Here is a 25,379-nt window from a genome sequence, read left to right as displayed (position 1 = left end):
ACTGGGGACCCTGTGTAAGGCCTTTCTTCCCTAGTTTTCCCATGGGGACAATGAGATTGTCACAAGATGGGGCTCCAGGCCACGCACAGGTTTTAGTGGCCTTTTGATAACATTCCAGCTTTCTCCTGAACACTCTGGACCCACATTCTTATCTGGCAGTAGATGGTTGTAAGGAGCTAAGGAGTGGCCCCTGTAAATCCTCACACAGCCCCCAACCCCAGCCCTGGCCCCCGGTATGGGGAGCTGAGGTGAATCCAGGGGTGGGTAAGTGCCAAGCTCCAGAGCCAGACAACCTAAGGTCAGAATCCCAGTTCTAGGACTCTCACAAAAGAGAAGCTTAGTCTACCCTGGAGGACACCCATGGGCTCCATGCTGGGCCCAAATACCAGGGCTGAGGGCAGGGGTGCCCATGGGGGAGGATTTTGCTGAGGATTTATCCACCCTTCTCTCCCAGCTCAGGAAGAGAAAGCCCCAGAGAGAGAACCACCGGTCATCATGTGAGCTGTCAGGGTCCTCATCCCATCTGAGCCTGTTTTCTCTTCTGTAAAACAGGTATCATACTCCATTCTGAATGCTTGCTGATAGGATTAGGAATGACACATCTACAGTAGTTCTTAATGAAGAGCAGCTTCACTGGTAGAGAATTGCCATCTGGGTAAGGATGCCTTGTGGCTGACCCAGGGCAGCTCTTCCCTCCTGCCTTCTGGGCTCGTGAAAGACTCCCTAGGACTCAGCCTAAAGAGAGGTCAATGACTGCAGGAAGAGGTGGGTACCTGGTATAGCCCCACTCCTGGGCAAGAAGGAATCATCAAAAGGAAGTTTAAATAGGCTGACCCAGGCTTCCCTGGGCCAGGGGCAGTTTTAAAGTAGCTAAGAATGGACCGGACTTTGGAACCCTAGGTCACACCAGGACTCAATACCTCCCACCTCCAGCAGCTCTAAATCATTCTGAATTGTGTTCAGGACACTGCACCCTTCTGTTTGGAGTGGCTGTTCCTTCAGCCTCCTTTGACAATCAAATGCTCCCATCTTAGTGGGTTTTGGGGAGTCCGGGGATGATTTTTCCAGTTCTCTGGATTTGCTCCCAGAATTTCTGGTGTGGTTTAATATATTTTCAACAGTTTTACTGAGGCATAATTGACAGTGAATCCTCACAAACTCTCCCCATGCTTTCAGGAACCCCAACGAAAGGAAATCAAGGATTCTACTTCCACCGCAGACCACCAGGAGATGGTGTGGGCATTTGTACCCAGGCCTGGCAGCTGGGATCCCTCCTAGAGGCCACCCCGGCCTTAATCAAAATACTAGGACCATTCCTGCTGACCCACGCTAAGATTCCACAAGGACTTTTAACACCGCAACCCACCTTCTCCTAGAGGTGCCACCGCTGGCGGCACAGGCATGGTCCACTCTAGTTTTTAGCAAGCAAGGCGCCTGAGAAGCCCTGCGCAAGGCTCCAGCTAGCTGGAATATTTTGTGGATTCTTGCAATTTTTAAATATTGGCTCAACATTTTACATCTTTTTCACTGGCGTTATATAATAATCATGGATGGGAAAAAAAATGCACACTGCAAAATTGTGATTGCATACAACTGGCCGTAAGCCCTCTCCCCACCCCCCTCCGGCGCACACTTCAGCTCATCCTCAATAAGGGCTCACACTCATTGTCCCAAAGCCACAGGGTAGGGTGGGGTGGGGTGGGGGGTGGTCCCATCAAGGTCGCATGCCAACCCTCCCTTCCCTGCGCCCAGCTAAGGCTGTGCTTCAGACCCTCACCGCCCCCCACGTCCCTCTAAGTGCACTCGGCCTCCTGGCGTTTGGAATTTACCCAGCCTGCAAGGTCAATACCTTCCCTCCCGAGAAGTGGGGAGGGAGCCATTCCACCCACAGCCGAGACCGCGAGGAGGAGGACCCAGGCCCAGAGACGCACTCTGGCCTAGCAGGGCCGCCGCTCCCCGATCCTTAGTCGCTCCCCACGCCTCTACGCACAGAAATCGGCTCCGAGCCGGTAGCAACCCCACGTTGGAGAGGTCGCCCAGCCGCGAGAAAAGGAGCCGGCCTGTATAGCCTAGGCCTCCCGCCTCACGCGCTCTAGGGGCGGAGCCGAGGACCAGCGCGGGCGGTAACTGCAAGAGGCGCCGAGGGGGCGGGCCGGGGGCGGAGCGGGCGGACTGCGGGGACGCGTCGGGCTGCGCAAAGTCAACGCGGCGCGGTACGGTACGGCTGCGTGAGGCCCGGGGGTACGGACTGAGGCCGAGCGAGAGCCGAGCTGAGCCCCGTGTCTGACCGGGAGGGCGGGGAGCCGGCGGAGAACAGTCATGGCGTCGCGTATGGCCGAGGCTCGATCTTCTGCGGGCGGCCTGGGAGCCGAGTAGCAGGCCCGGCCGCAGCGCGGGCGGCGGCGGAGGTAGCTGCTTCCGCACCCCTTGTCCTCACAGGCCCCGCGCCCCAGCCGCCGGCGATGGTGACATATGCGGCGGCGGCGCGCCGGCGGCAGGACCATGGTTGAGCGCGCCAGCAAGTTCGTGCTGGTGGTGGCGGGCTCGGCGTGCTTCATGCTGATCCTGTACCAGTACGCGGGCCCGGGGCTGAGCCTGGGCGCGCCCGGAGGCCGCGCGCCGCCTGACGACCTGGATCTCTTCCCCACCCCCGACCCACATTACGAGAAGAAGTACTACTTCCCGGTGCGTGAGCTGGAGCGCTCGCTGCGCTTTGACATGAAGGGCGATGACGTGATCGTGTTTCTGCACATCCAGAAGACAGGCGGTACCACCTTTGGCCGCCACCTCGTGCAGAACGTGCGCCTCGAGGTGCCCTGTGACTGCCGGCCTGGCCAGAAGAAGTGCACCTGCTACCGGCCCAACCGCCGCGAGACCTGGCTCTTCTCCCGATTCTCTACGGGCTGGAGCTGCGGGCTGCACGCCGACTGGACGGAGCTCACCAACTGCGTGCCTGGCGTGCTGGACCGCCGCGACCCCGCCGCGCTGCGCACGCCCAGGTGAGGCCGGCCAGTCGCGCCGCCACGCGTTGGGGACCCGAACGGGGCGGCCAGTTTGTGAAGACTCCTACGGTGTGCCCCGGGGTGTCTTGGGCTCGCCCCCCCCCTCTCGTTTCTTGCTCTTTGGGGGGCCCCACTCGCCAAAGCCCCGCTAGACCTCCTCCCGTGGGCCTGGCGCCCGAGGCTGCCTGATTTGCTTTCCGCTTCTGCTCCAGCCTCTCTACTTTTCCCATCTCCCTCCCGCGCTGTACCTGGGTTTCCGCGGGGTCGTTACAGGCCGGCATAAAATGGGTCTGGTCCCAGTTATAAGTCCAGACTTGCCTGGAGTCGTCGGGCAGGAAAGTGGGTTCCTTTGCGTGTGCACCTTACCTAGGGTATTCGCTTTCCCGCGCCGTTCTCAGAAGCCACTGTTATTCAGAGCGTAAATGAGAAGTGGAGTTTTCTTCTCCTGTACCTGTGGGGCCTCCATACTGCCTTGTGGGGGCCGGGGAGGCCCTGGCAGAGAAAGGGGTTCTGTCTGCTTGTGTGTATAGGTAGAATAAAGGCCAGAGTGTGATTTGGGGATAGGAGCGGGGAGGAGGCAGTGCTCCTTGCTCTCTGAGTTGAGCTGTTCAGCCAGATGTGAGCTTGCTCTGAAAGGAACAGTGGGGGACCAACAGTCAGATTGCAGAGGAGCTGATCAGGTCTGAGACAGGTGCAGCCAGACACCTTTCCTGGGAGCCTACATATCTAGAGATTGGGGGCATAGAGTTGACCTGTGTGATGGGGCAGCTCTCCTGGGAAGAACTTGGTAGCCATTTCTGGTCAACAGGACATTGCTGAGTTTTGGGTTGTTAAAGTTGGGTTTCTCTTCTTCCTCTTGGTGTTGATGTTCTGTGGAGCCTTCTCCCTAGGACGTCTGGGCTGGAAAAAGCCAGGAGTAAAGTTTTTCTGCCTGCTTTTTGTTCATCTACCATATTTGCCTCATGAGTACATTCCCAGACCCACTAGGAGCTGTGTGGCTGGGGTAGTCTTGTTCTTTGACTTTCTGTGCCAGGAAAGTGCAGGGTCCTTGGTGAGTTTGGGGAATGAAAGTTGGACAGCTGACCAGTGTGGAGCTGAGCATTGTCCAGTGTTGCTCTGTCTGCTCAATCCTTAAGTCCTTTATCTGAAGTTTTTTCCAAATTGTTGAGAATTTGGGGCCCTATAGCTGATGGGAGTTGGGGAGTGGGGTATCTTCCCACTTTCCTTTGGCTTTGTGTTTCTCTCCCACAAAAAAGCAGCTCTCAGCCTGAGAGATAGTATTGCCCATCTCTGAAAGCCACAATGCTTACGGATCTACCCATCCAGGGTCCCTGAATCATTGCTTCCTGCCCACATTGGCTTGTTCTGCACAGATGTGCTTTTCTGGCATAACACTTACTCCTCCACCCCCAGTTCCCCATGATTCAGCCTTCCTCATCTAGACTGAGCATGGTTTGGGGGCTTGCAGCTGCCTACCCTCCAGGGCCATCAGCCCCTGGAACTGGGCACTGCCCAACCCAGATAGACCGAGGTGAGCACTTCCCTGCTTGCAGGAGGCAGAGCAAGCACCATGCTGTCTGCCAAAGGGAATTAGGTCGGTAGAGTGGGTTTAGGGAGAGTGTGCTTCGAATCTGCTCTGAAGGTTGCCACAAGACCTGAATCAAGCTTCCAGCAGACATGGCCTTGGCCCTTGTTTGCAGCCTGGACATTCGTTTTGCAGCCCTACCTCCTGAGGTTGATTTTCCCTTTGGGTCACCAGGGTGAGGGCCCCTGGCCTCTTTGTTCTGGAGTTTGTCCATCAGAGCAGGAGGTGGGAGGGTCAGCTGGAGATTGCTATACTCCCCACACTCTATATAGTGCTGGCCCGGGGTGGGGGGGACATCACAGTGCCCCTTTCTAGGGTGGGTGTGTGTATCAAGAATGGAAAGTAAGTGCCATGTGCCGTGCCCAGTCAGCCTCCTTCTGCGGTGGCTGTCAGCACCCCCCCCCCCCCGGGGGCCTGGAAGTTGCTGAGCTCAGCAGTAGCAGGCCTGGTGGAGGAGGGGCTTTCCAGGTGTTCTGGAAGCCCCTTGTTCTGTTGTCCATTCTGGAGCCATCCATGCCACCAGGCAGGTGGCAGAGGTTTGCTTCACGCTCCTTCACCTCCCCCTTTCATTGTTGTTGCAGGCATTGGATAGATTGAGTCTTTAGTGAGCTTCCTCAAAAGGCCAAGGAAATCTTGATTTTCTGGGTTTACAGGCCTGCCTGCATTGAGGGTCACCTGCCGTGTGTTCCCCTTGTCTGTGAAGGTCAGGTACAGTTTTCCCAGTGGTGTAGGGCCCCAGCACCTTTGGGCAGGCTCTGTGGGGTGCCTGGGGTTAGTGGTGCCTGTTTTCATGAGTCTCAAGTGTCACCCTTGCCATCCTTCCAGTTGGGCCAGGTTCCACCCTCTGTGTGGGTGTTGGAGCGCCCTCCAGCTGGTGAACTAAGGAGGAGCAGCCCTGGCTTTGAGAGCTGTCCTGATGGGCGCCCCTTGGGGTCACGGCACAGGTGAGGATCCTTTCTCCTCTCAGGGGCTTGGACAAATACCTTTCCATCGTGAGGGCACTTCTAGAACCTCTCCGCCAATCGTCTCCCAGCTCCTGGTGCCAACGTCTGTGGTATTTTGAGGCCTAAGAGAGGTGCCTTATACAGAAAGTGAGGGCATTCACAGCTGCTTTCATCACATGTGTCAGCCTGGGTCGCTGAGCTGGGCTTGTGCTGAGGTGACACATGAATATGATGAATATGTGCAGGTTTCCAGTGCCTTCCTGGAATAGGGTTTAGAACTTCTGGCAGTTCTTAGTGCTCCCTGACTTGGAAGAGAACAGGTGTGTGATTGAAGCATTGGCAGGTCTCTCTTCTGTTCTACATCCATCAAGGGGCGGCCACACTTGCTGGCGTTAGCCAGGGGTGCTTATAAGGCCAGTCAGGAGGACTAGCCTTGGAGGGGTTTGGCCACCCGTAGGCAGCAGGCAGGTGCTAACTGTTGCCAACAGCTACTTTGTTTGGAGCGTCCCCACACCCCACACTCTTGTATCACCTTGTAGGGCTGGAGTGGTGCTCTTAAGGGCTAGAACCCTCCTTCCTCTTTCCATCTGCCTGAATGGGATGCAAGACAAAGTCAAAGTCTTGCCTGGATTGCCCTGGAATCACGTAGGCTTCATTTGGAACCAACAAGAGCATTTGGGACCTGAATGTGGCTTCTGGGATCCTGGGTTTGGCCACATCCTCTATGACAGAACCCCCTGGAGGCCCTGGTGGGCTACCAGCATCTGTGGTGTTGCCCTGTAGAGACTGTGCTTCCTCATAGGAGGACAGAGCCAGGAAACTCTAGAATTGATGGACTGCCTTCTCTATTCTGCAGCCTCCTCTCTGTCATGCGCCCTCCCTTCACCATCCTGAAGTCCACTCTGGTTCCAGAAAGCTGCCTGTGCTGCTCTCTGCCAGCTTGCCCTCATCTGCTCCCCCTGCTCTCCCTAGCAGCGCTCTGTTGCCTTAGCATCCCTTGGCCACTCTGTATCCTGTCTTGTCTGTAGCATGTTGGCACTGGCTGGGTGCCTGTGGGTGCTGCCCATGTTGGCACCAACAAGAACATTCTCCTCCTGGACCCACAGTCTCCAGGAGCTGCACTCAGCTGGCTTCCCTAATGAGTCAGGTTTAAGAACTCAGCCTTGAACACATACAGTGCCAGTCCCAGGGAAACTCAGGGCCCCTTGCGAGACCAACCGGGGTGGGCGGACTTAGATTGCAGTGGTTCTGTGACTTTTTCTGTGGCACACAGCAGTTCCCACCTTGTTTTCACAGTCAGTTTCTTCTGTGCCATCAACGGACGAAACCTGTGTTTGCCTGCTGTGGGGCAGATGTTAGCCAGGGCATGGGACTGGGACCAGTGAACAGGGCCCGACCACCTAACTTTACCTGGTTGAGATGTCACCATGGCCTGAATCACCTAGAGAGGACTTGGGTTGTGACAAGAAAACTGAGGTCAAGATGTTCAGAATTAGATTTAATTTAAAGAAAGAAAGAGAAAAAAACCTGTTTATGCAAACTTGCACATGGTTTACTGACAGTTATTTTAAATGGCGCTCTCAGGCTTGTGACTTGACCGTGCTCTAGAACTCGGGTTGTCTTGAAGCGCTGCAGGACTTACAAGACTAGGGCTTCCTACTTTGTGGGCACTTTACTTGTAAAACCTGGGGCTGTGCAGAGTGGATTGGACCACCAGGCTGTGGCGCACCTCTGGTCTGGGGCCTTGTCTGCTACTGCATCCGAGAGCCTTTCCTTGTGGGCACAGCCCCAGCCCCGGGACCAAGGACCAGGGACTAGTGAAGCCCATCAGTAGGGGTTTCTTTCTTGGTGGGAGGTCTGAGAGGTTTGGTGGCTACACGGGAGTGGCCAGCAGTTAGTGGGGTCATTTCTTGTTGTTAAGGAGCCCTCTTTCTCATTCACATCTCTTTTTTCTGCTGTTTTAAAGCAGTGATTGTGATAGGTAATTGGGAGTAAAGTATGAAAGTCTTGCTATTCTCCATGCATACTGTTTTCTGTCATTGAAACCACAGTATAAGTTCACTATAAACGTTGTTCCGTGTTGGTGAAAGCGGAACTCTTCAGCAGCTGCACATGCCTTCTGGTGTCACCATTGTTCTCCCCGGCAGTGCAGCTGTGCCTCAGGCCCTGTAGCAGTGCTGCCATGGGCAGCCTCAGATGTAAACATTTTGCAAAGTCCCGATTTCCTTTGGAAATTCTTAGGAGTGTAATTTCTAAGTTGAACGATCTGAATGTTTAAACGTTGTCCATGTGAATATTAAATTACTTTTCAGAAAGTCTGCGCCTGTAACGTAGCCACCCTGTGGTAACCAAGTCCCCATCTCGATAGCACCGTCTTTGGGCCTCAGTATTGTTATGGGAGGCAGAGGCAGATTCCTCTCCCCTGAGCATTCAGTAGATACTTGGAGTGGTCCTCTCATTTGTTCCCCACCCCCACAAGGTAGATATCTAACAGTTCCCATTTTTCGCACAAGAAAGGCAGGGCCCAAGAAAGTTGGGGAATTTGCGAAGTTCCTCAGCCTGGGGAGCCAAGAGCGGGCATGTGGATACATGTTTGTCTTGTGTGCCCACCCAGGACCCGGCTGCAGCTGGGAGACTGTTGGTGGGCCAGGACAGTAGCCAGCCTCAGAACGTGTGGGCTTCCAAGACCTTGGCAGACACAGGGAATTTCACAGTCAGATGGTGTCCTTCAGTTTACTGGAAAATACCTGGCAGCTGGCATGGGAGGAGCAGCAAGATCCTAGTCAGGCCCCATCCTCTTGGCTCTGCAGGGTACCTGGGTGAGGTTTGCTGACTGCGGCACCACTGTTGGCAGCTTAGACTGTGGTGGTGCTTGAGGGTTGCAGCAGCAAAGCCAGTGCCTCCCACCACCTCTGCAGTGGACAGGGTCATGCTCCCTGCCACCGGCCCCTGTCGGAGGTTGTGTCTCTCGGGCCAAGAGGTGATTCAGCTGCTCTGTGTAGAGCACATGTAACTGCCGAGGTCATCCCTCTCCTGACAGCACATTTTCTGAGCATTTCTCTGTAGCAATTATGACCACATGGATGATTCTCATTGGCATTCCCTCTTCGTTTCCTTGAGGCCTACACCTTGGCCTTACCTGCCAGCACTCAAGGTGACAAGACGTGTGTAAACTTTTCATCCCTCAGGAGCCTTGTTCTCACCTGTTCCAGCATTCAGTTGACCCTTTCTCTTCCCATTAAGTTTTTGTTGTCTATTTGTGGTTTTCTTTCTTTGGGGTGATGGGTATACTATGCAGAAAAGTTCCCGTGCTAGACTGGGGCTACAGGGGATGTGGTGCTGCCCCAGCCACAAAAGTAGGCCAACATGTGGACGGTGATGGCAGGAGTATGACCTGTAGCACCTGAGGGGCTCATAGGAGCTGTCTGCACATGGGGTTTGGCGGAATAAATAGAAGTATGGATGGGAGTTAGTGCTTTGGAACCAGGTACATTTCCAGACACATCCCTGACACACACAGCCAATCACAAGGAGCAAAATAGGGCAGTGGGACAGAAGCAGTGTGAGCGGACAAGGGTTCTCCCACAAGGGCGGGCAGAGGCCCAGGCATTGATATCCAGACTATCACTTTCTGGCTATGGGATGTGTCACCTAGTCTGTGTCCTCCCTGGGTGACATGCCACCCTCTGGTGTGGCATTGTCCCCAGCCCCCAGCTTGCAGGGCCAGTTGCTTTGGAGCAGTGTGGCATGCACATCGCCATAGACCAGAGAGTTAAAATGGGATTGCAGACTGCCTGCCCTGCGGGTTAGGTGGCATCAGGGTCAGCTGAGTGGTGAACGAAGGGAGGAGGCTGTCCAGCTGCTGGAAAGAGACCACATGTTCCCCCAGCCTTGGCCCTGGATGGTCCTGTTTTCTGGTGGAGAGCAGAAACCTGGCCAGGCAGCTTCTGTCACCAGCCACCCAGCTAGCTTGAGAATGTGCCACCTCTCCTTCCGTGCCAGCAGGAACCTGTCCCTGCAGTGCTACCTAGCTGTGCCTGTCTTGAGGCAGCACTCCTAGGCAGCTGGACTGTGTGGAAGCCCCACCCCCACCTGGCACTCAGCCAAGCACCAAGGGCTGCCTGTGGGGACAGACATGCCCTGAATTTCACTTCTTGGTCTTGAGCCCTCTCTGTAGACAGGGCTCTGAGGCCCCAGGGGTAGGCAGCACAGGCAGTCACTCTGCCTTGAAGGGGAGAGACGCCCTCGGGGCAGCCTCTCTCACGTTGTCCCAGGAGTCAGAGGTCTCTGGGCACCGGGAAACTCTCTGAGCCTCAGTCTCCACCTCAAAAATGGGGGTATGGAGTGTGTCATTTACCTGTGACCTCATGGCCCCTATAGCCCCAGCTTGTTTTCATATTTTGTGGGAGCCATGGCCACTTACAGTACCTTAGAATTCTGAAATCAGGTGGACCACTGGTCTTGCTGCTCAGGAGTGTTGCACAGGGCCTCATGTATAAACGGGGCTATCAGTGGCTTCCCATAGTACTTCAGGAAGCCAGCATGGGGGCCGGGATGGGGCCTGGTGGACAGGGAACTTGGGGACAGGCAGTAGGCTCTCTGGTAGCTGCTCACAGCCTAAGGCACGCGTGTGCCTGTAGCATCCACCGTCTGTTTATGTGGCAACATCAATCTGCCTGACAGGAATCAGAGCAAGTCAGTAATTGTTTGGAATGACAATAACTGGAGAGATTAAAACTCTAGAGTGGATTGTTTATAACCCTGTAGAACTGAAGGGGCTCAGTGGCTGTGAGGACCTACCCCCATTGGTCACAGCAGGAGAGACCATCCGTCGCTGCAGCCTAGGTCCCCCTGGATGTCACATTGCCTGGTGCCCCCAGGTTGATGTGAACACCAGCTCTTGAGTGAGACCGGTCTTTCAGTCCTGGCCCAGCTGTACACCCGGGAACCTCAGAGCCTCATTTTCCTTACCTGCTTTGTGCGCAGGAAGCCTCGGGGTGAAGTGGGCAGCTCTCTGAGGGCACATGGACGCAGCATGGCTGGTGGTAGGAGGACTTCGTGAGAATGCCGTCAGCTTCTGAAACTGTCCACTCTCCACAATAAGTAAGAACAGCAATGGTCCAGGGGCAACCCAGTCTGGAGGAAGCCTGTGGGGGAAAAAAAAAACAGCTCACAGCAGGTGGGAACTTCTTCAGGGGCCCAGAAGCCCGTGGCTGTGGGGATAAAGGGGTAGCAGAGCAAGGGTTTGGGCCCAGGCTTAAAAGCCAGAATAGCTAGGTAGGATCCTGGTTCGACTGCCTGCAAGCTCTGTGATGGATGTGCCTTGGTTTCCCATTGGAAAATGGGCATATTGTTAATGCCTGCCTCGCAGGTAGGTACTTGGAATTGTGCCAGCTAAAGGCCTTTTTGAAAGAGAGGAACATGGAGCTGCTCCTGTATGTGCCTAGATCAGAGAATCGAACTGACAGCCTTTGCACTCTGAAACAAAGTTCCACCAACGGAGCTATCTGGCCATGGCTTGAGGGTTCTTTTTTCACAAGAGGCTGCAAATTTCTTCTCTGGGGACAAGAAAGGGCCCTTCAGAGCTAGCTAAGAGTGCAGCTCCTAACCCCACTCTGAATTGGTCAGCTCAAGGGCCAGCAGAGCACTTCCCTTACAGCACCTGAAGTCCGGGTGGCTAGGGCACTGTTACTTGCAACACCTGCCAGTATCACTGGCCTTCCAACATGATGGCTTAAGACTTGCTGTGCTTCATCTGGGGGTCTCCTGCTCACCCCAGCTGTGCCATTGGGGACCACACAGTTCCTTATTCTCCATGCTCACTCAAAAAAAAAGGGCTTTGCCATGCTTGCTTGCTCCCCAGATATCTGGAAAACCTCCAGCCCTGACCATCAGCCAGATGCGCGGGCACTGTAATTGTGGCCTATGAGGATATACAGGCCAGCCCTGGCGCTTGAGGCCCATGTTAGCAACAGCTTGCCCACCTGTCTCTGAAAATTCTCAGTATGCCACCAAGAGGAACTCAATGGTGAGGGGAGGAAGAGGTGAAAATGTGGTGATCCCGACTGCAGAAACCTGGGGTTGTAGTCACCCACTTAGAGGTGTTGACAGGTGTAAAGTGGCAGGCTTGTGTTTTCACTCAGTGGTTGAAATGATCTCTGTCACCAGTACTTCTGCACACACTGCCAGGCTCAGACGCCAGCGCGGGGCTCGGAGGAAGCCCGCTGTGGCCTCCCTCACCCTCTACCCCACCACCATTGTCTGCACTGTATGCCTTACACTCTCCCTGCAGAAACATGGACCCTTTTAAACAGTGCATAGCACTGTCTGGATCAGACTGTACTGGACCTTCTGGACCTTGCTTTCTCCACTCAGTTCTGTTGAGATTGTCCATGTTGGTTCATGGTGTGCATGCTTAATTCGTTGACGGATGGATCTGACATTGAGTTTGTCTAGGCACATCTCTTTTCTCCTATTCTTTGTTGGAGAGCAAACAGGAACATTTTACAGACCAGGCAACAGTGACTGGGCTTGCCCCCATCCCTCAGCAGTGGGTTAGAGGGTAGATGGTCCATCATGGGCTCTACTGGACAGGACCAGTACTCTCCAGACTGGTTCCTCTGACCCTCCCAACCCCCACGCATGGTTCCCCACCACCTGGACTATCAGATGCTGTCATCTTTGCCAGGCTAGTAGCCATGGTCAGCAAGCACATTTGTCCCATGACGGGATGAGATGGGCTTCCTGTTTGGGTTACTGGCTACTTCAGTTTTCTCTCCACCACTTACTGTTGGTGCCTCTGTGCTGCTCTCTCTCCCGAGGGTTGGTTTACCCCCCACCATGTGTCCTAGTTCAAAGTTCTGTGGGTGGTGTACTTGCCAGGTACTTCCCAGCTGTCCCACACTGCTCATGGTATGGGCATTTGCACGCATAGGGATGGAGGCCTGCTGACCTCTGAACTCTTCTGGGAATTGCTTGGAGTGGGGGACTCAGCAAGAGGCCTGGAAGGCTAAGTGGATGGACAGATGGCTAGCTGACCAGCTATCCTTTCTATAACAGGGCTGTCCCCAGGGCATTCCTTGGTAGCACAAGAGGCTGTGTGGCTGCTGCCAAAGCCAAGCCTAGAGGTTAGACATGTCAGTGACCTCCGGCCTGGCATCTCACACCATCAGCCCTGGTTTGCTAGGGTCCCTGTGAGGTTGGTTGGAAGAAAGGGTCCTGCAGCCAAAACCAGAGCCTGGAGCCCACTGCTCTGGAGTCACAAGACCTTCCTTCCCTTCCCATTGGAAATATGGGCAAGGCTTTCTCAGTGAGGCCTGACTGGGTCCCTCTGTGTCCGGGTCCCTGTGTTCAGCCCCATCTCCACCTCCACAGCTACACCACAGGGCTGCCCCTGCACAGGTGTCCCTTCTGTGTGGACAGAGCTTCCTGCCATCCCTGGACAGAAGCCTGAGGGCAGGGCTCCTGCACCATCCCAGCAACCAAGACACACCCTCCCCCAGTCCCACTCAGCCCCAGTCCCACATGTGCTCCTAAACCACCTCCCATCACTGGCCTGAGAGTGGTGGCCCATCAGTCACTGTCCATGGAGAACTGGATGCTTCCAGGGCCCAAGGACAAGCGTGGGTGATGTTTGCAGCCTGAGGTTGGTGAGTGAGCAGCACCCCTCTGACTTAGGAGCCCCAAAGGCTCATGAGTAAATATATATTTACTTCTGTGGAGCAGCGGTGTCCTCGGGAGCTGTTCTGCCAGCACTGGGGTTCTATATTAGTGCCACCACAGTGAGACACGTAACAGGGTATCCTCCTGGGGCAGGGTTTAGGGCAGGGGTCTCAAACTCGCGGCCCACAGGCCGTATGCGGCCCACCGAACAATTTTGTGCGGCCCTCAGACTAATCCACGAAGTTCAAAATATTTTGGATAAAATTAAGTAAGCCTAGGGGCCTACTTGTATTTTTCATTTCTCTAGCATCCTAGCTAGATATTAGCTTAGTTAACAGCAGTTGTGATGCGAACTACAGTTTCTGGTCGTTTTGTGACACTGAGTAAACTGCATGTACAATTGTGCTTGTTGTACTGATCTTTTTTTGTTTTCAACTGCAATGAGAAAAGTGTTGTGTAACAGTTGCCTTTTGTAGACCTAGTGCGGCCCGCCTAACGGCTGTGATCTTGCTCTGCAGCCCACATGCTGAGTTGAGTTTGAGACCCCTGGTTTAGGGTGTAGTATGGCATTTTCTTTGGAATCCTGGGTCACGTTCTTGTCAGGGAAAACTTTTTAACAGTGGGAGGAAGTCCTCTGGTCAGAGCATAGCCGACTGAGGAGGGGCTCTAGGAAGGTGCTATATGTGAAGTGCATGGCTGTTTCCCCTGCGCCCCACCTGCAGGACCTGCAGGCAGGGAGCAGACATACATGCCCCGAGGGCACAGTCTGTGAGCAGAGTAGCTGGAATGGCTGCCACACTCATCCAGGGCCAGGTTTCCTGTTCTTGCTGCACTACTGTGGCCCACAGGGCAGATGAGGAACCTGAATTACTTATCACCATAGGTCACATGTGGCACAGCTAGATTCATACCCAGGCAGGGCCCCCACACAGGAGAGGGGAGTCGGACACTAGCCTGGCCACACTGCCTGCCTGTGGTGGAGGGTAGCATGGCTGTTTTGGTGACGAGCATTCCCAGAAGCTCAAGATGGTACAGAGGTCCTGGAGGGAAGTCCCCAAATGTTCGCCAATTCACCCTTCCTTGTAGGCCACCTGCCAGAAACAGCCTAGTCTTTAGGTCTTGGTGTTGCTCCCCCAGGAAGGCAAGACAAGGGAAAGGGGAAGGCAAAGAAATGTTCTGGGGGGGGGGGTTGGAGGCTCCTTCTGTCCCCTGTAAGGAGAGACCCTTCTTGGGCAGCCACAAAGCCTAGCAGCAAAGTGGCCAACACATAGAGCCAGTGCCTGCCCACCTGGAGAACCCAGCCTTTCCTGTCCATCCGCAAACCCTCCTATTGGCCAGCCCACTGCAGCCCTCAGGGCCCGCCTCCTGCAGCAGGACAGAAGCTCCAGGTGCATGCCCCTCCTCCGTTCCCTGGTGGTGGGCTGTAGGTCTGGTAGTTTGTTTTGCTGACACAGGTCCAAATGGCTCACTGTCTGAATGCTGTGAATGTTTGAGGACTACAAGTCCTGCTCTGAAACCCTCAGGCACAGGTGGTCAGGAAGTCCAGTTCTGTAAGAAGTGTATTTCTTTCCTGGAAGCTGAGCTGGCAATGTGCCCAGTGGCAAACACCTTTCTTACCAAGTAAAAGGTGGTCAGATTTCAGCCATGTGTGTGCAAGCCGGTGATGGGGATTGGAGAGGGGCTGTTTCCGAGCAGGAGCAGTGCAGACCCATCTTCGTGAGGACCTAGGGCTGTCGAGCAGGGCTTGCAGGACGCACGTCAGGCCAGCAGAGTCCCAGGTGTGACTGCACAGCAAGCCTTGCAGCCGGAGGTATCTTTCTTCTGGCTTAGTCCATATCCCCGGCCCCCGCTTGTCTGCTGAGGTGACACAGGAACACCAGCATGGGCTCTGACATGGAGTCTTGGGAGTCTTAATTTGTTCAGAAGGCTTTCACTGAGCCCTCACTCTGTGCAGTCTTAAGAGGGACACTAACATGGGGCTCCCCAAGTGTGTCTGATGGGCAGCTCAGGTTCAGGAGGTCCAGGGGTCTTGGTACCTCCCTTGGGTTGTGCTAGTGGCCCCCTGCATCCACGGGGGCAATATGAGGGCCCTGACACCTTCTGGTGGCATTTCTCCTGTTCATCTGCCAAGCCAGATGCTGGTTTTCCCCAAGTGACAGGTCATAGTCTCTTCATACACATCTTGTTCTAGTCTTGGTCTGGAGGCACCCTGGACCCCTTCTTACTCAGCTGGCCTCTTCCAGGGACTGCAGGGACCAGTGGCCCTGGGCACAGGCACGTCTCAGGTACACTGTGAGGGAGCTACACTGCTCTCCTGTCTCAGAGGTCAGGTGACTTGCCAGAGGTCACAGGGCTTGGGCAGCAGATCCAGGACTTGAACCCTATAATCCTGGAGCCCTGTTTGTGCACTCACTACCCACACTCTGGCTGGAGCCACTTGGCAGTTGTCTTTCTGGAACCAGTCCTCAGAGAGGCGGTGATGCTCCTATAGGCCGCTGGTCCTGCCCCAGGGAGCAGTGACCAGTTGAGAGAGATCAGTCGCAAGAAAACAGCCAGCATCCTGGGCCAGGTCAGAGGTCACCCAGGAGAAGCTCAGGGCTGTGGAAAATTCAGAGCTGGGCCAAACACTTTTTTAAGTATGCATCTTCAGTGCCTGCAGTAGCTCAGGAGCTAACCAGGAAATCCTAGGGCTGTGACAGGACCCTCCCCTTGCTGCACTTCTCTGAGGCCCTGGCTCAAAGCCTCCTCACTATAGCTGCACTGTGTGGTAAGGAGTCAGGTGGGCGGCTGCCCTCAGGGTGTTCCTGATGCCCAGCTGGTTCCCAGGTGCTGGCAGGTGATCCTGAGGGACAGGACTGGCTTGGTGACTCAAGAGGGAATGTTTTCTGATGGGCATGTGACTATTTTCAGGGAGAGCATTGCAGTGGACACCATGGGAGGCCTGGCCTGTGCCCTCTCACTGAGCTGCCCCTCTGAGTGGTTCTGGCAGGAGAGGCACAGGACAGCATGCTGATTCCAGCTGCTCACTGGCCCCTGACCACGTGGACTGCTAGAGGCACAGGCCATTTGGACCAGCCCTGAGAATGAACTCAGCCATGGTTTCCACAGGTACCAGGGATCCAAAGGGGGCCAGTCCGCAGTGGGTAGAGCCACAGGCCTCAAACCTACACACAGTGTTCCCAAGGTTGGGAAGACAGACGTATCCAGGTAGAAACCTTCAGGTAACTGTGGCTGGGGGAGGGTCTCTGTGGGGGCTGTTCTTGGGGTGGGGGGAAACCCTGTGCTGCGGTCCCTGGTCTCTCCTATGGGTGCCCTGAAGTGTTTGGCACTCCACTGTCAGCCCGGTGTCCTGTTCTCTAGGCCCAGGCTTCAGACCTCCCCTGAGGCTTCGGCACTGACTGTGCCCCATCTCTGAGCCAGATGAGAGGAGCTTTGGCAATCAGGAGCATGGGTAGGACAGGCAGGAGGCCCAGCCACAGCCCTCAAGCTGCCTTTTCTAGGCTCTCCTGCGTCCCAGGCACTGTCCTGGGTGAATGAAGTCCTCTTTTCCATCTGGAGCCTGGCAGCTGACATACCCCTTCCTTCCTGGCTCCCCCATGTGCCCAGTAAGTCGCTGGCTCCCCCTCGTACTGCCCAGCCTGGCCCGAGGCACTCAGAGCACCTTCTTTCTCAGATGCTGCTCCTCAAGTGCCAGCCCTGCCCCTACTGGATGGCTCAGGACTGTTGGATGCGCTCAGCCAGGAGCACTGACTCCACTGTGCCACCATGGCCTGTCCATGCAGGAGTCCCCTCCCCCATTCACAGACACCATCCCCCCCATTACACTGTCAGTGCCCCCAGAGCAGGCCATTCTCCCTGTGACACTGCATACCAGGCCTGGCAAGCCCTGTGGGTGGACACTTTCTGCTGCTCCTCCCAGGAAGCAAGGTCCTTGAACTCCTGGGCACCAAACACACTAATACAAGGCTTGTTCACCAGTGGTTCCTGTGTCCAGGCTGATACAAACCTGGCCCCCAGCTTCCAACCCACCTGCCATCTCAGGAGCCTGTCCAAGCCAGTGTCCTGCAGGATTCTAACTCCGCGGAGGACAGGTGTGGCAGTTTGGGATGGTCCCTCTCAGGTCCCACCCAAGCTAGGCCCTGTGATAGGGGGGCCTGGGGCTTTCTCCGCCCCACTCCACTGGCCACCTTCCCCATCTATTCCTCTCACCAATGCCCAGACAGCCGCCCCAGCCAGCGCTCTCCTCCCCAGACAAATCTGGGCTCCTCTGCAGAGCAAGTGCCCCTGACATCCTGATGCTGACAGCATGCTAAGCCCCTTGGGAAACTACACAAGGTGTGGATGCCTCTGATAAATGGGAGATTTCGGCCAAGGAAGGATCTTCTTTGCTTCATTTTGCCCATCTGCAGAGGAGGTGCCCACCTCAGAGGTTTTAGGAGTAAAGCAAGTGAATGCCTGCTAGACCCCACCCCCATATCAAGCCTGAGCCCCTTTTCTTTCACCTCCTGACCAGAAAAGCCTTTGATGGAAGGACCCTGAAAATGGCCTGGAAATTCCTGGTTGCCAGCTCCCAAGATCAGTGATTACAGTGGAGGTACCTGATGTCCAGGCTCCTCAGTCAAAGGTGGTTGCCCCATGCTCCCTAGGAAGTGTGCTGTTTAGTCTCCGAATTTCTCTGTCTCCAGAAAAATAGTTCATGTTCAAAGATTATACAAGGCAATCATTTCCTGGCCCACCCTGTACTTGTGCAGGCTGATGAGCCTGGGAGAAATGGATGGTGTCAGCCCCTCCTTTCTATTCTTAAGGCTCTATGGTGCTTTGTTGGAGAGAGCCAAGGGTATTCTTTCAGGACCTAGGAGGAGGGATGTTGTGGGGCGGGAAGTCAGCCAGCAGCTGTGGGGTCAGCAGGTTGAGCTTGCAGGGAGGACCAGGGACATCCCCAGTGGTCCTCAGACTAGTGCCCCACCCGAAAAGCAGATACCTGTGGTCTTGTAGCTTTGGAGACATTTGAGTGTCGTGTGGAGAGGTTCAGGAGCCTCCCAGGCTGACTCCACGTGGCCTAGAGAAAATCAAATCAAATCAGGCACATAAAGAGCCCTAAACCCTTTTGTTTAGTTGACTGTATTGTGCTTATATAAAACTGGAAAAATACAAGAAAACGAAAAGCCGGGCTCTGGGCCCAGGGACGAGTCCCTGGCGAAGGCATTTGGTGGGTATTGTGTCTTGGTCCCACTTGGTGTCAGGTGTGACTTTTGAGCTCTGATGTGCTGCTGTGCTCAAGCACACGTACAAGTGCCCTCCTTTGTCACTGCACACTTCCTACAAGAGCTGTGTGTCTAGGTTGCCATAGAGTTGCTAGGCTTAGGCATTAAGTCATGAGCTCATGGTAGCCCTATACGCTGGTAACCTGGTCAGGACAGCGTCCACTGAGCCATATTGCGCTGTGTAGGCCTCTGTGCTTAGTCCTGCTGTGTGTAGGATATGTCTCTGGCACAGAGACCCAGAGGCTGGCTTTGTGCAGCAATGGTAGGAGCAAGTCAAACAGGTGCAGGTGCTGCCCAGCTGGCAGGCCCACAGCTGCCCCGTCCTCACTCATGGCTTCTGGCTGCGTCCTTGGGTCCTGGTGGCTGTGACAGCAATGGCGGGTCCTCAACTACAGGCTGTGAGGCTGTGGTGGGAAAGCCCCAGTAAAAGCTCTTGGCCAGATTTCCAGCAGATGACAACAGAAGACCAGGACTCCTGGAGCAGGACTCTGCCCAGTCAGCAATTGCCACATCCAGGGAAGCAGCAGGGCACAGCCCCTTCCTTTTACCCTGAGGTGGGAGTATGTGAAGTCTCTCCTGCCAGGTGTCAGGAGCCAGAAGGTTGCTGGGCAGACAGGTGTGAAATAGAATGGGCAACCATTGTGTACAGGTGAGCAGTGCTGTGAGGCCCTCAAGGCCCAGGTGGCTTCACTGCCTAGACACTGCCTACTTAGCCCCAGCAGGAGCATGGTAGAGTCGGAGGGCAGAGGGCATGTGTGCATAGGTTAATCCTCCCTGCAGTACTCGGAAGCTCTGGGCAAAACACCACTTCTGCTGCTTGCTCAGGAGTTTAAGGCTTGGGCTGACCCTAGCCATGGTCAGTTTGAGGGCAGTAGTAGGCAAACTTCCAGAAAGCAGTCTGCAGGTCCTTTGCTCATTGGGGAGGATGTCTCACAGTGCACACAGCTGGGACGTGGATCTCCGGAGAAGTTGGCCTCGCTTGCACCCTCATGGGTGGAGCACCTGAGCCACAGTTGTGGACGTGTCTACTGAGATGCTCTTGCAAGAAGGGTCACCTCTGCCTGACCAGGCGGTGGCGCAGTGGATAGAGTGTCGGAGTGGGATGCAAAGGACCCAGGTTCAAGACCCTGAGGTCACCAGCTTGAGCGTGGGCTCATCTGGCTTGAGCAAAAAGCTCACCAGCTTGGACCCAAGGTCGCGAGCAAGTGGTTACTTGGTCTGCTGAAGGCCCATGGTCAAGGCACATATGAGAAAGCAATCAATGAACAACTAAGGTGTTGCAACGAAAAACTGATGATTGATGTTTCTCATCTCTCTCCATTCCTGTCTATCCTTGTCTATCCCTCTCTTGACTCTCTCTCTTTCTATCCCTGTAAAAAAAAAAAAAAAAAAAAAAAAGGATCACCTCTGATCGAGAATGAAGAGTGACACGCAGACTGGAGCTGAGGCCAGTCTGTGCCATCTCCAAGTGCTCTGCTCTTAATGGTGCCCAGCCCTGGTCTGGGCTCTTCTTTCCCATCTGAGCCTCTGCAGGGTATGACCTATATAGCGCCCACAGTGCCTGTCAGCTTGTCGTTAAGTCATGGGTGTCCTGGGGACCTGGTGAGGGTCTGGTGGGATCATGAAGGTCTGGGAGCTGGGGGGAAAAAACTTTGGACTTCTCAGAGACATGGGGCCCCACACCTGGTCACTTGCCTTCAGCATGAAAGTAGGAGTTTCAGACACCTGGAATGCACTCAGAGGAGCCACCTGCCTTGGGGACCCATCTTTCATCCCCCAGACAAGCAGGGACCCAAGCAGTGCCCTAGATTCTGTGTGCATGAAGTGGGGTGGGGAAGCCTGCTGTGTTTTCCTGAAACTTGGGTGACTTTGTTGGTAAACAGAGGGAAGATGTTCATTTGCCTGCAGAACCACAGATACTATCAGGGGAGAGGGAAGAGGACTGTTGAGGTATTTCCTAAAATAAAACTTTTTCTTCTTTTTTTCCCAACAACTTGGAATTTTGAAACAAGGACAGAAATTTCATTTTTCCCATCGCTTGACAACAATGTCCTTTCCTTATTGGAGATGCAGACTCTGTGCCTCTATGTTCAGGTGCCTACCTTGGCTTGACCCTCAGGGACCCACACCTCCACCTTCAGGTATCAGCTCTGATGTCATACCTCAAGGTCCCTTCAGCCTGACCCTGAACTGTGACCTTTCACTCTTGGCACTTACTACCCAGGTGTTTCCCGGGCACGTTCTAGATGCCATAGGAGGGCAGGGCGGCACCTGCTCATGCACATGGCCAGCACTCCTGTGAAGGAGGAAAGGGGAAGTCAGACTGTAGGGAATCAAGGGGCCCAAGACAGGGCTTTGGCTTGGTTCCCTCCGTGATGGACACCCATGTCAGGGGGACAGTCACAGTTGAGAACAGTGGCTCAGCTCAGTTTTGCTGTGTCCTCGCTGCAAGTCTGGATATATTTTCTCTATGCAAACCCTCTGACTAGCTCACTGTACTTCAGAGAGATGGGCATGTGTTGTATTCATACTGGGGCCAGCTTTGCCAGGCAGCATGGTTTTGTGCCTTCTAGGGGCTGTGGCTCAGCAGGTGAGCAGTTCTCATCGGGCATTAACAGTCTGGGTCCCGGCGGGTCTGGGCTCCAATCCCAGCACCGGCCAGCTCTGTGGCCAACTTGCTGGTTAAGTTCCCTGGGTGTTGATTTCTTTGTCTGCAGGTGGGAATATCTCCTTCCTACAGGGTGTCTGTGTCAAGATGAGCAGGTGAATCACTTGACAGTCTGGCTTTTCCTGTGGGTGCTGGGGGGGCTCCATGCTGTGGGGCTGAGCAGGGCAGCCTACAGCACTAGGTCTGGTACAGAAGGACATGCCAGCCAGTGCCAGCGGGGGGGGGGGGGGGGGGGTGTCTGCTCAGTCTCCAGGTAAGGCTCTGGCCTGCTGCCTGTTCCTTCCCCCGCACTGTTCCCTCACCTAGTTCTCTTGGTGATGCACTTGAGATCCTGATTCAGTGAGGGCAGGTGATGCCACTGACAGCCAGTGGGCCCGGGCCAGGGTCGGGACCTGCATAGGAGGGAGAAGCAGGCAACTGACCACACTCAGCCCGCAGCTGCTTCCTCTCACAGGGGGAATCGGAGCTTAAATCAGGTTCCTGTGTCTTCTCAGGCACTGAATCCCCGTTTGGACTCTGTGCTGGGTGGTTCCACCCCATGAACCACAACCCCCAGAGCTAGCCTGACCATGCACAGCACTTCTGGGGCCAGGGTCTCGGGCTGGCAGGGCTGGGCAGCACTGATGCAGCTCTTTTCTAAATGACAGTCCTCCCCCATCCATTGGTAGGAAAGTCTGGGTTTGGGTGGCCTAGGAGAGGAGGTAGGGAGTAAGTGGGTGCCCCTGTAAGATGCCCACTGCTAGCACTCTGTCATGGAGGACAGAGGAACACAGAGCTTGTCATCTGGCCTTGTCTGATGGCTTCACTGGGCCAACACCTCATTCCAGGTACCAGGGATGCTTTCTCCTTAATGCTTTGTTTCAGTTATTTAAATGATATATGATCATTGCAGATAATACAGAAATACTTAAACAAGAAAATGTTAAAATCATCTACTTAGACACAGGGGTATTTACTGAACTTGCAACTTTTCTCTTAAGTTTGAAAATTTTTATGGGAAAAACTTCTATCTCACCATCCTAAGATAGCCATTTAATAGTACATTCCCGTCCTGGGTGGTGACCAAGAGAGCGTCTGTCACCTCACAGGCCCTTCTCCTGTCTCCAGTCTTGTAGGCATCGCTGCCCTCGGCTGCCGGACAGTCTACTGTGTGTGTCTACAGTCTACCTCCTGCTTTATTCCCACGCCAGCCTGTGCAAACTAACAGCCAGCTTCCACTGTGGCTTGGCCACATTTTAGCCCTTCTCCTTAGGGCAAAGCCTCTCCTGGAATGGGGTGACTGGTCAAGCTCCTCACCTATCACGGAATTGTGTGCCCACACAGCCCTGGACCTCCTGTGGCCTGAGCCTGGTGACAGTCTTGTTTCTGGTCAGAGTCCTAGGAGGGTGCATTTGGCATAGGATTTGGATCAAAGCCACACTCTTGAGGCAGAAAAGGGAAATGAAACCTCTGTGACCACTGGTGTGACTGTGGGAGAAGGGAGATGCAGGTGCTCATGGGCGGCAGTACCCACTCCCCAGTGTAGGCTCTGGCCTCAGGTCAATCACTGTGCCTTCGCAGCCCTGTTCCACATCATTGGTAAAGTCTGAGTGACTTTACCAGTCCACCTCCCAGTCAGGATCATGATGCCCACAGGCAGGTAGGGGGCAGCAAGAAAGGGAATGACCTTTCTGGCACCAGTCCTTGAGTAGGGCAGCCCCTGTGTTCCCCACGGCTCAGCTCATTGTTATGTGTTACAGAGGCTAGCTGTGCATGTTGTTGACAGAGCAGGGCTCCTGTGGTCACACAGACTCTTCAAACTTGAGAGCTGGCTGCTCCCTGATAGCTGTGCTTGAACCCGTGAACAGCGCATGCCTTGTCCACCAGTATCTTACATGACTATGGGACGCACTAAACCAGTGCACATGGAAGTATCAGAACAGCTCAGGTCACAGAGGACATTTAAACCAGGCGTGCTTACATGCCAGAGTGCACAATGCATTGTTAGCTCTGTGGGCTGTTGGGAGTGCCTACATACAGCTCAGACACATAGAATTATCTCACAGCATGAAATTTCCTTAGCATCCCATGCTTTATCTTTTGTGTCCCTGTGAATTTTACATACTTTGCCTTTACCCATCCGAGCTTGTTTTTCTATAAAATGAAAAAGACCCTTCTGGGTCTGACCCTGCCCACACCTCCGACCTCCATTGCTCCCTTCTCAATCACAACAAGCTGTGTCCCCACATCTCTGGGATATGCCTCCTTGACCTTGCCAGTTTGAGAGTGGTACCTTTGGCCCTCTTGCCATTTGTCACCTCCCCGTCCTTGTTGGTCCCAGCACCTGAGCCCAGAGCACTTGGACACTGGATAACTGAAGCTGCGTGCTGCCTGTGAGTCCGGGGCTCGTCCTCTGAAAGCTGAGAGGTGCCAGGCTCTCAGTTGGGCCTCACGTGCTGTGAGCCTGAGTGACATAGACACTGCCACTGTTGTGAGGACTCTAAGGGCACTGCCCATTGATGTTTTTTTCTGACCATTAATGGCATGCCTTGGGGCCTTCTGAGTACCAGGGTAGAGGCCACTCACTTCCTTCCTCACCCCATTTTCTGCCACCTGACCACAGTCATTCCTGCTGTAAACCCTCCTGGTTTCCTGGTGACGGACACCCAGCTCACTGAGCTCAGTGTTCACTGTCAGTATTGAAGGCAGAGGGATGAGAGTGCAACACCCCTCCTCTGAGCACACTCCTGTAGCCCCTGCCTGGCCTACAGCTACAGTAGAGAAGCAGCCTCTCCTTTCTTGCAGCCTGGGGAGGTAGCCTGTCTCGGCACCTGTCCGGGCACTGCACTAGCCACAGTCCGCAGGCCTGCCCTCCAAGAGCAGCCAGTTTGTTGGGGTGAGGGGGAAGGGAACAAAGACCCTGGGGTGACACATGGTGGCTGCACAGATGGATGTGCCCAAAGCTGCAAAGGGGTGCCTCTGGGCGGGCTTCCTGCTGTGACGTGCTATGCCATGGACTGCGGGCACTGACCGGATGAGTGGTGCTCAGTAGCCAGTGGTGCTGGAGGCCTCGGGGGAGGAGATGTGGGCTTCCGCATCATCCCTCCAGTCCCAGTGTGTGCCCTGTTCTTGAGTGATAGTGCATGAGCCACACTCCCTGTGCCCAAGCAGAACAGTCTGGGCTGTGCTCTGGGCAGTTTCCTGGGCACAGCAGGCAGTGGTGTTCCGCAGAGACCTGCTGTGGAAGTCAGGGCACCATGGGCACCCACGTAGGCCGGGACATAATTTAGGGCTGTACCCACAGAAAGTGGCAGAAGCTTTTTACCCTGAAAGTGTCATTTGCCAGATGAGCCACTCAACAAGGTCTCTGGCCCTGTGCACAAGGATGGGCAGCAGTGGCAGGAGCCCCAGGGGCAGAGTGGCTCTTCTGGTATCCCAGGGCCCTCTTGGATGGGGTGAATGCTGCATCTGGTGTAGTTTTGCTTGGAAAGAGCTGTGGTTCCTGCCTGGAGAGGCCACTTGGGCACCAGCTTATTGTGCGTGGTTAGTTCACAAGCCGTAGGGGAACCCCGACTGACCCAGGAAAACTGGCTGCCCTCATAGTCACCAAAGGTGATGTCCACAGGGGTCCTCCACCCCTGTGTGGACCCTCTCTCTAGTTTCGCAAAGTGGGGTGGGAAGCTAGAGAGGGGGACGAAGGAAGGGCCAAAGACACCTGGAGCTGGCAGGCACCAGAGGTGGGAGCTGGCGTTGCAGGCCAGGTGAGCATCAGAGCAGAGGCCGGGGACCCTTGCAATTTGGGGAACCAAAACTCTTGGTTTGATAAGAAGGCTGGTTCACCCACAAGGCCGACTGGGGCCTCTCATGCAGCCATAAAGAATCTCGGTTTTGTCTGTAAAACTTTTAAAAATTGTTGTCCTTATCATGAAGTGTTTGGGGCATATAAAAGAACTTGTCTAATGTGTGTGAGAAATAAAGTGTGAGGCTGTGCGGGTGCCCACACTGTCTGCCTTCCACATGAGGTTGTCAGCACTGTGGAAGCCACCAAGATACTGCCCCAGGTCTCCCCACCCCAGGCCACCCCAAAGCTGACTCGAATGTTAGTGTTTATCACCTCATCACCTACCATACATATGTATGTATTACTGAATAGTATTTTGCTTACTTTGTTTATTTTTGGAAACTTGATAATATCAGTGTACTCTATTAAATTTTCTTGCTTTTTTTCCTACAACACCCTAGTCATCAGATTTACCTGAGTTGTCCTCAGTGCTG

The 25,379-nt window shown here is 54.6% G+C and overlaps 1 protein-coding gene across 2 annotated transcripts in view; it reads left to right on the top strand.

Moving 5' to 3' along the window:
* Positions 1-2,163: 2,163 nt before the first annotated feature.
* The window catches only part of HS6ST1 (heparan sulfate 6-O-sulfotransferase 1), a 41,988-nt gene continuing 18,772 nt past the window's right edge, over positions 2,164-25,379 (top strand). For both annotated transcript variants that reach the window (XM_066281062.1, XM_066281060.1), the window contains exon 1: positions 2,164-2,999. In XM_066281062.1, coding sequence (XP_066137159.1) covers positions 2,473-2,999 — 527 coding nt within the window. In that variant the 5' untranslated portion in view covers positions 2,164-2,472. The remainder of the gene's footprint in view (positions 3,000-25,379) is intronic.

The sequence above is a fragment of the Saccopteryx bilineata genome, chromosome 5 (genome assembly GCF_036850765.1).
Source record: "Saccopteryx bilineata isolate mSacBil1 chromosome 5, mSacBil1_pri_phased_curated, whole genome shotgun sequence".
In the NCBI taxonomy this organism is placed as follows: domain Eukaryota; kingdom Metazoa; phylum Chordata; class Mammalia; order Chiroptera; family Emballonuridae; genus Saccopteryx; species Saccopteryx bilineata.
This window is presented reverse-complemented; position numbering and strand designations above follow the sequence as displayed.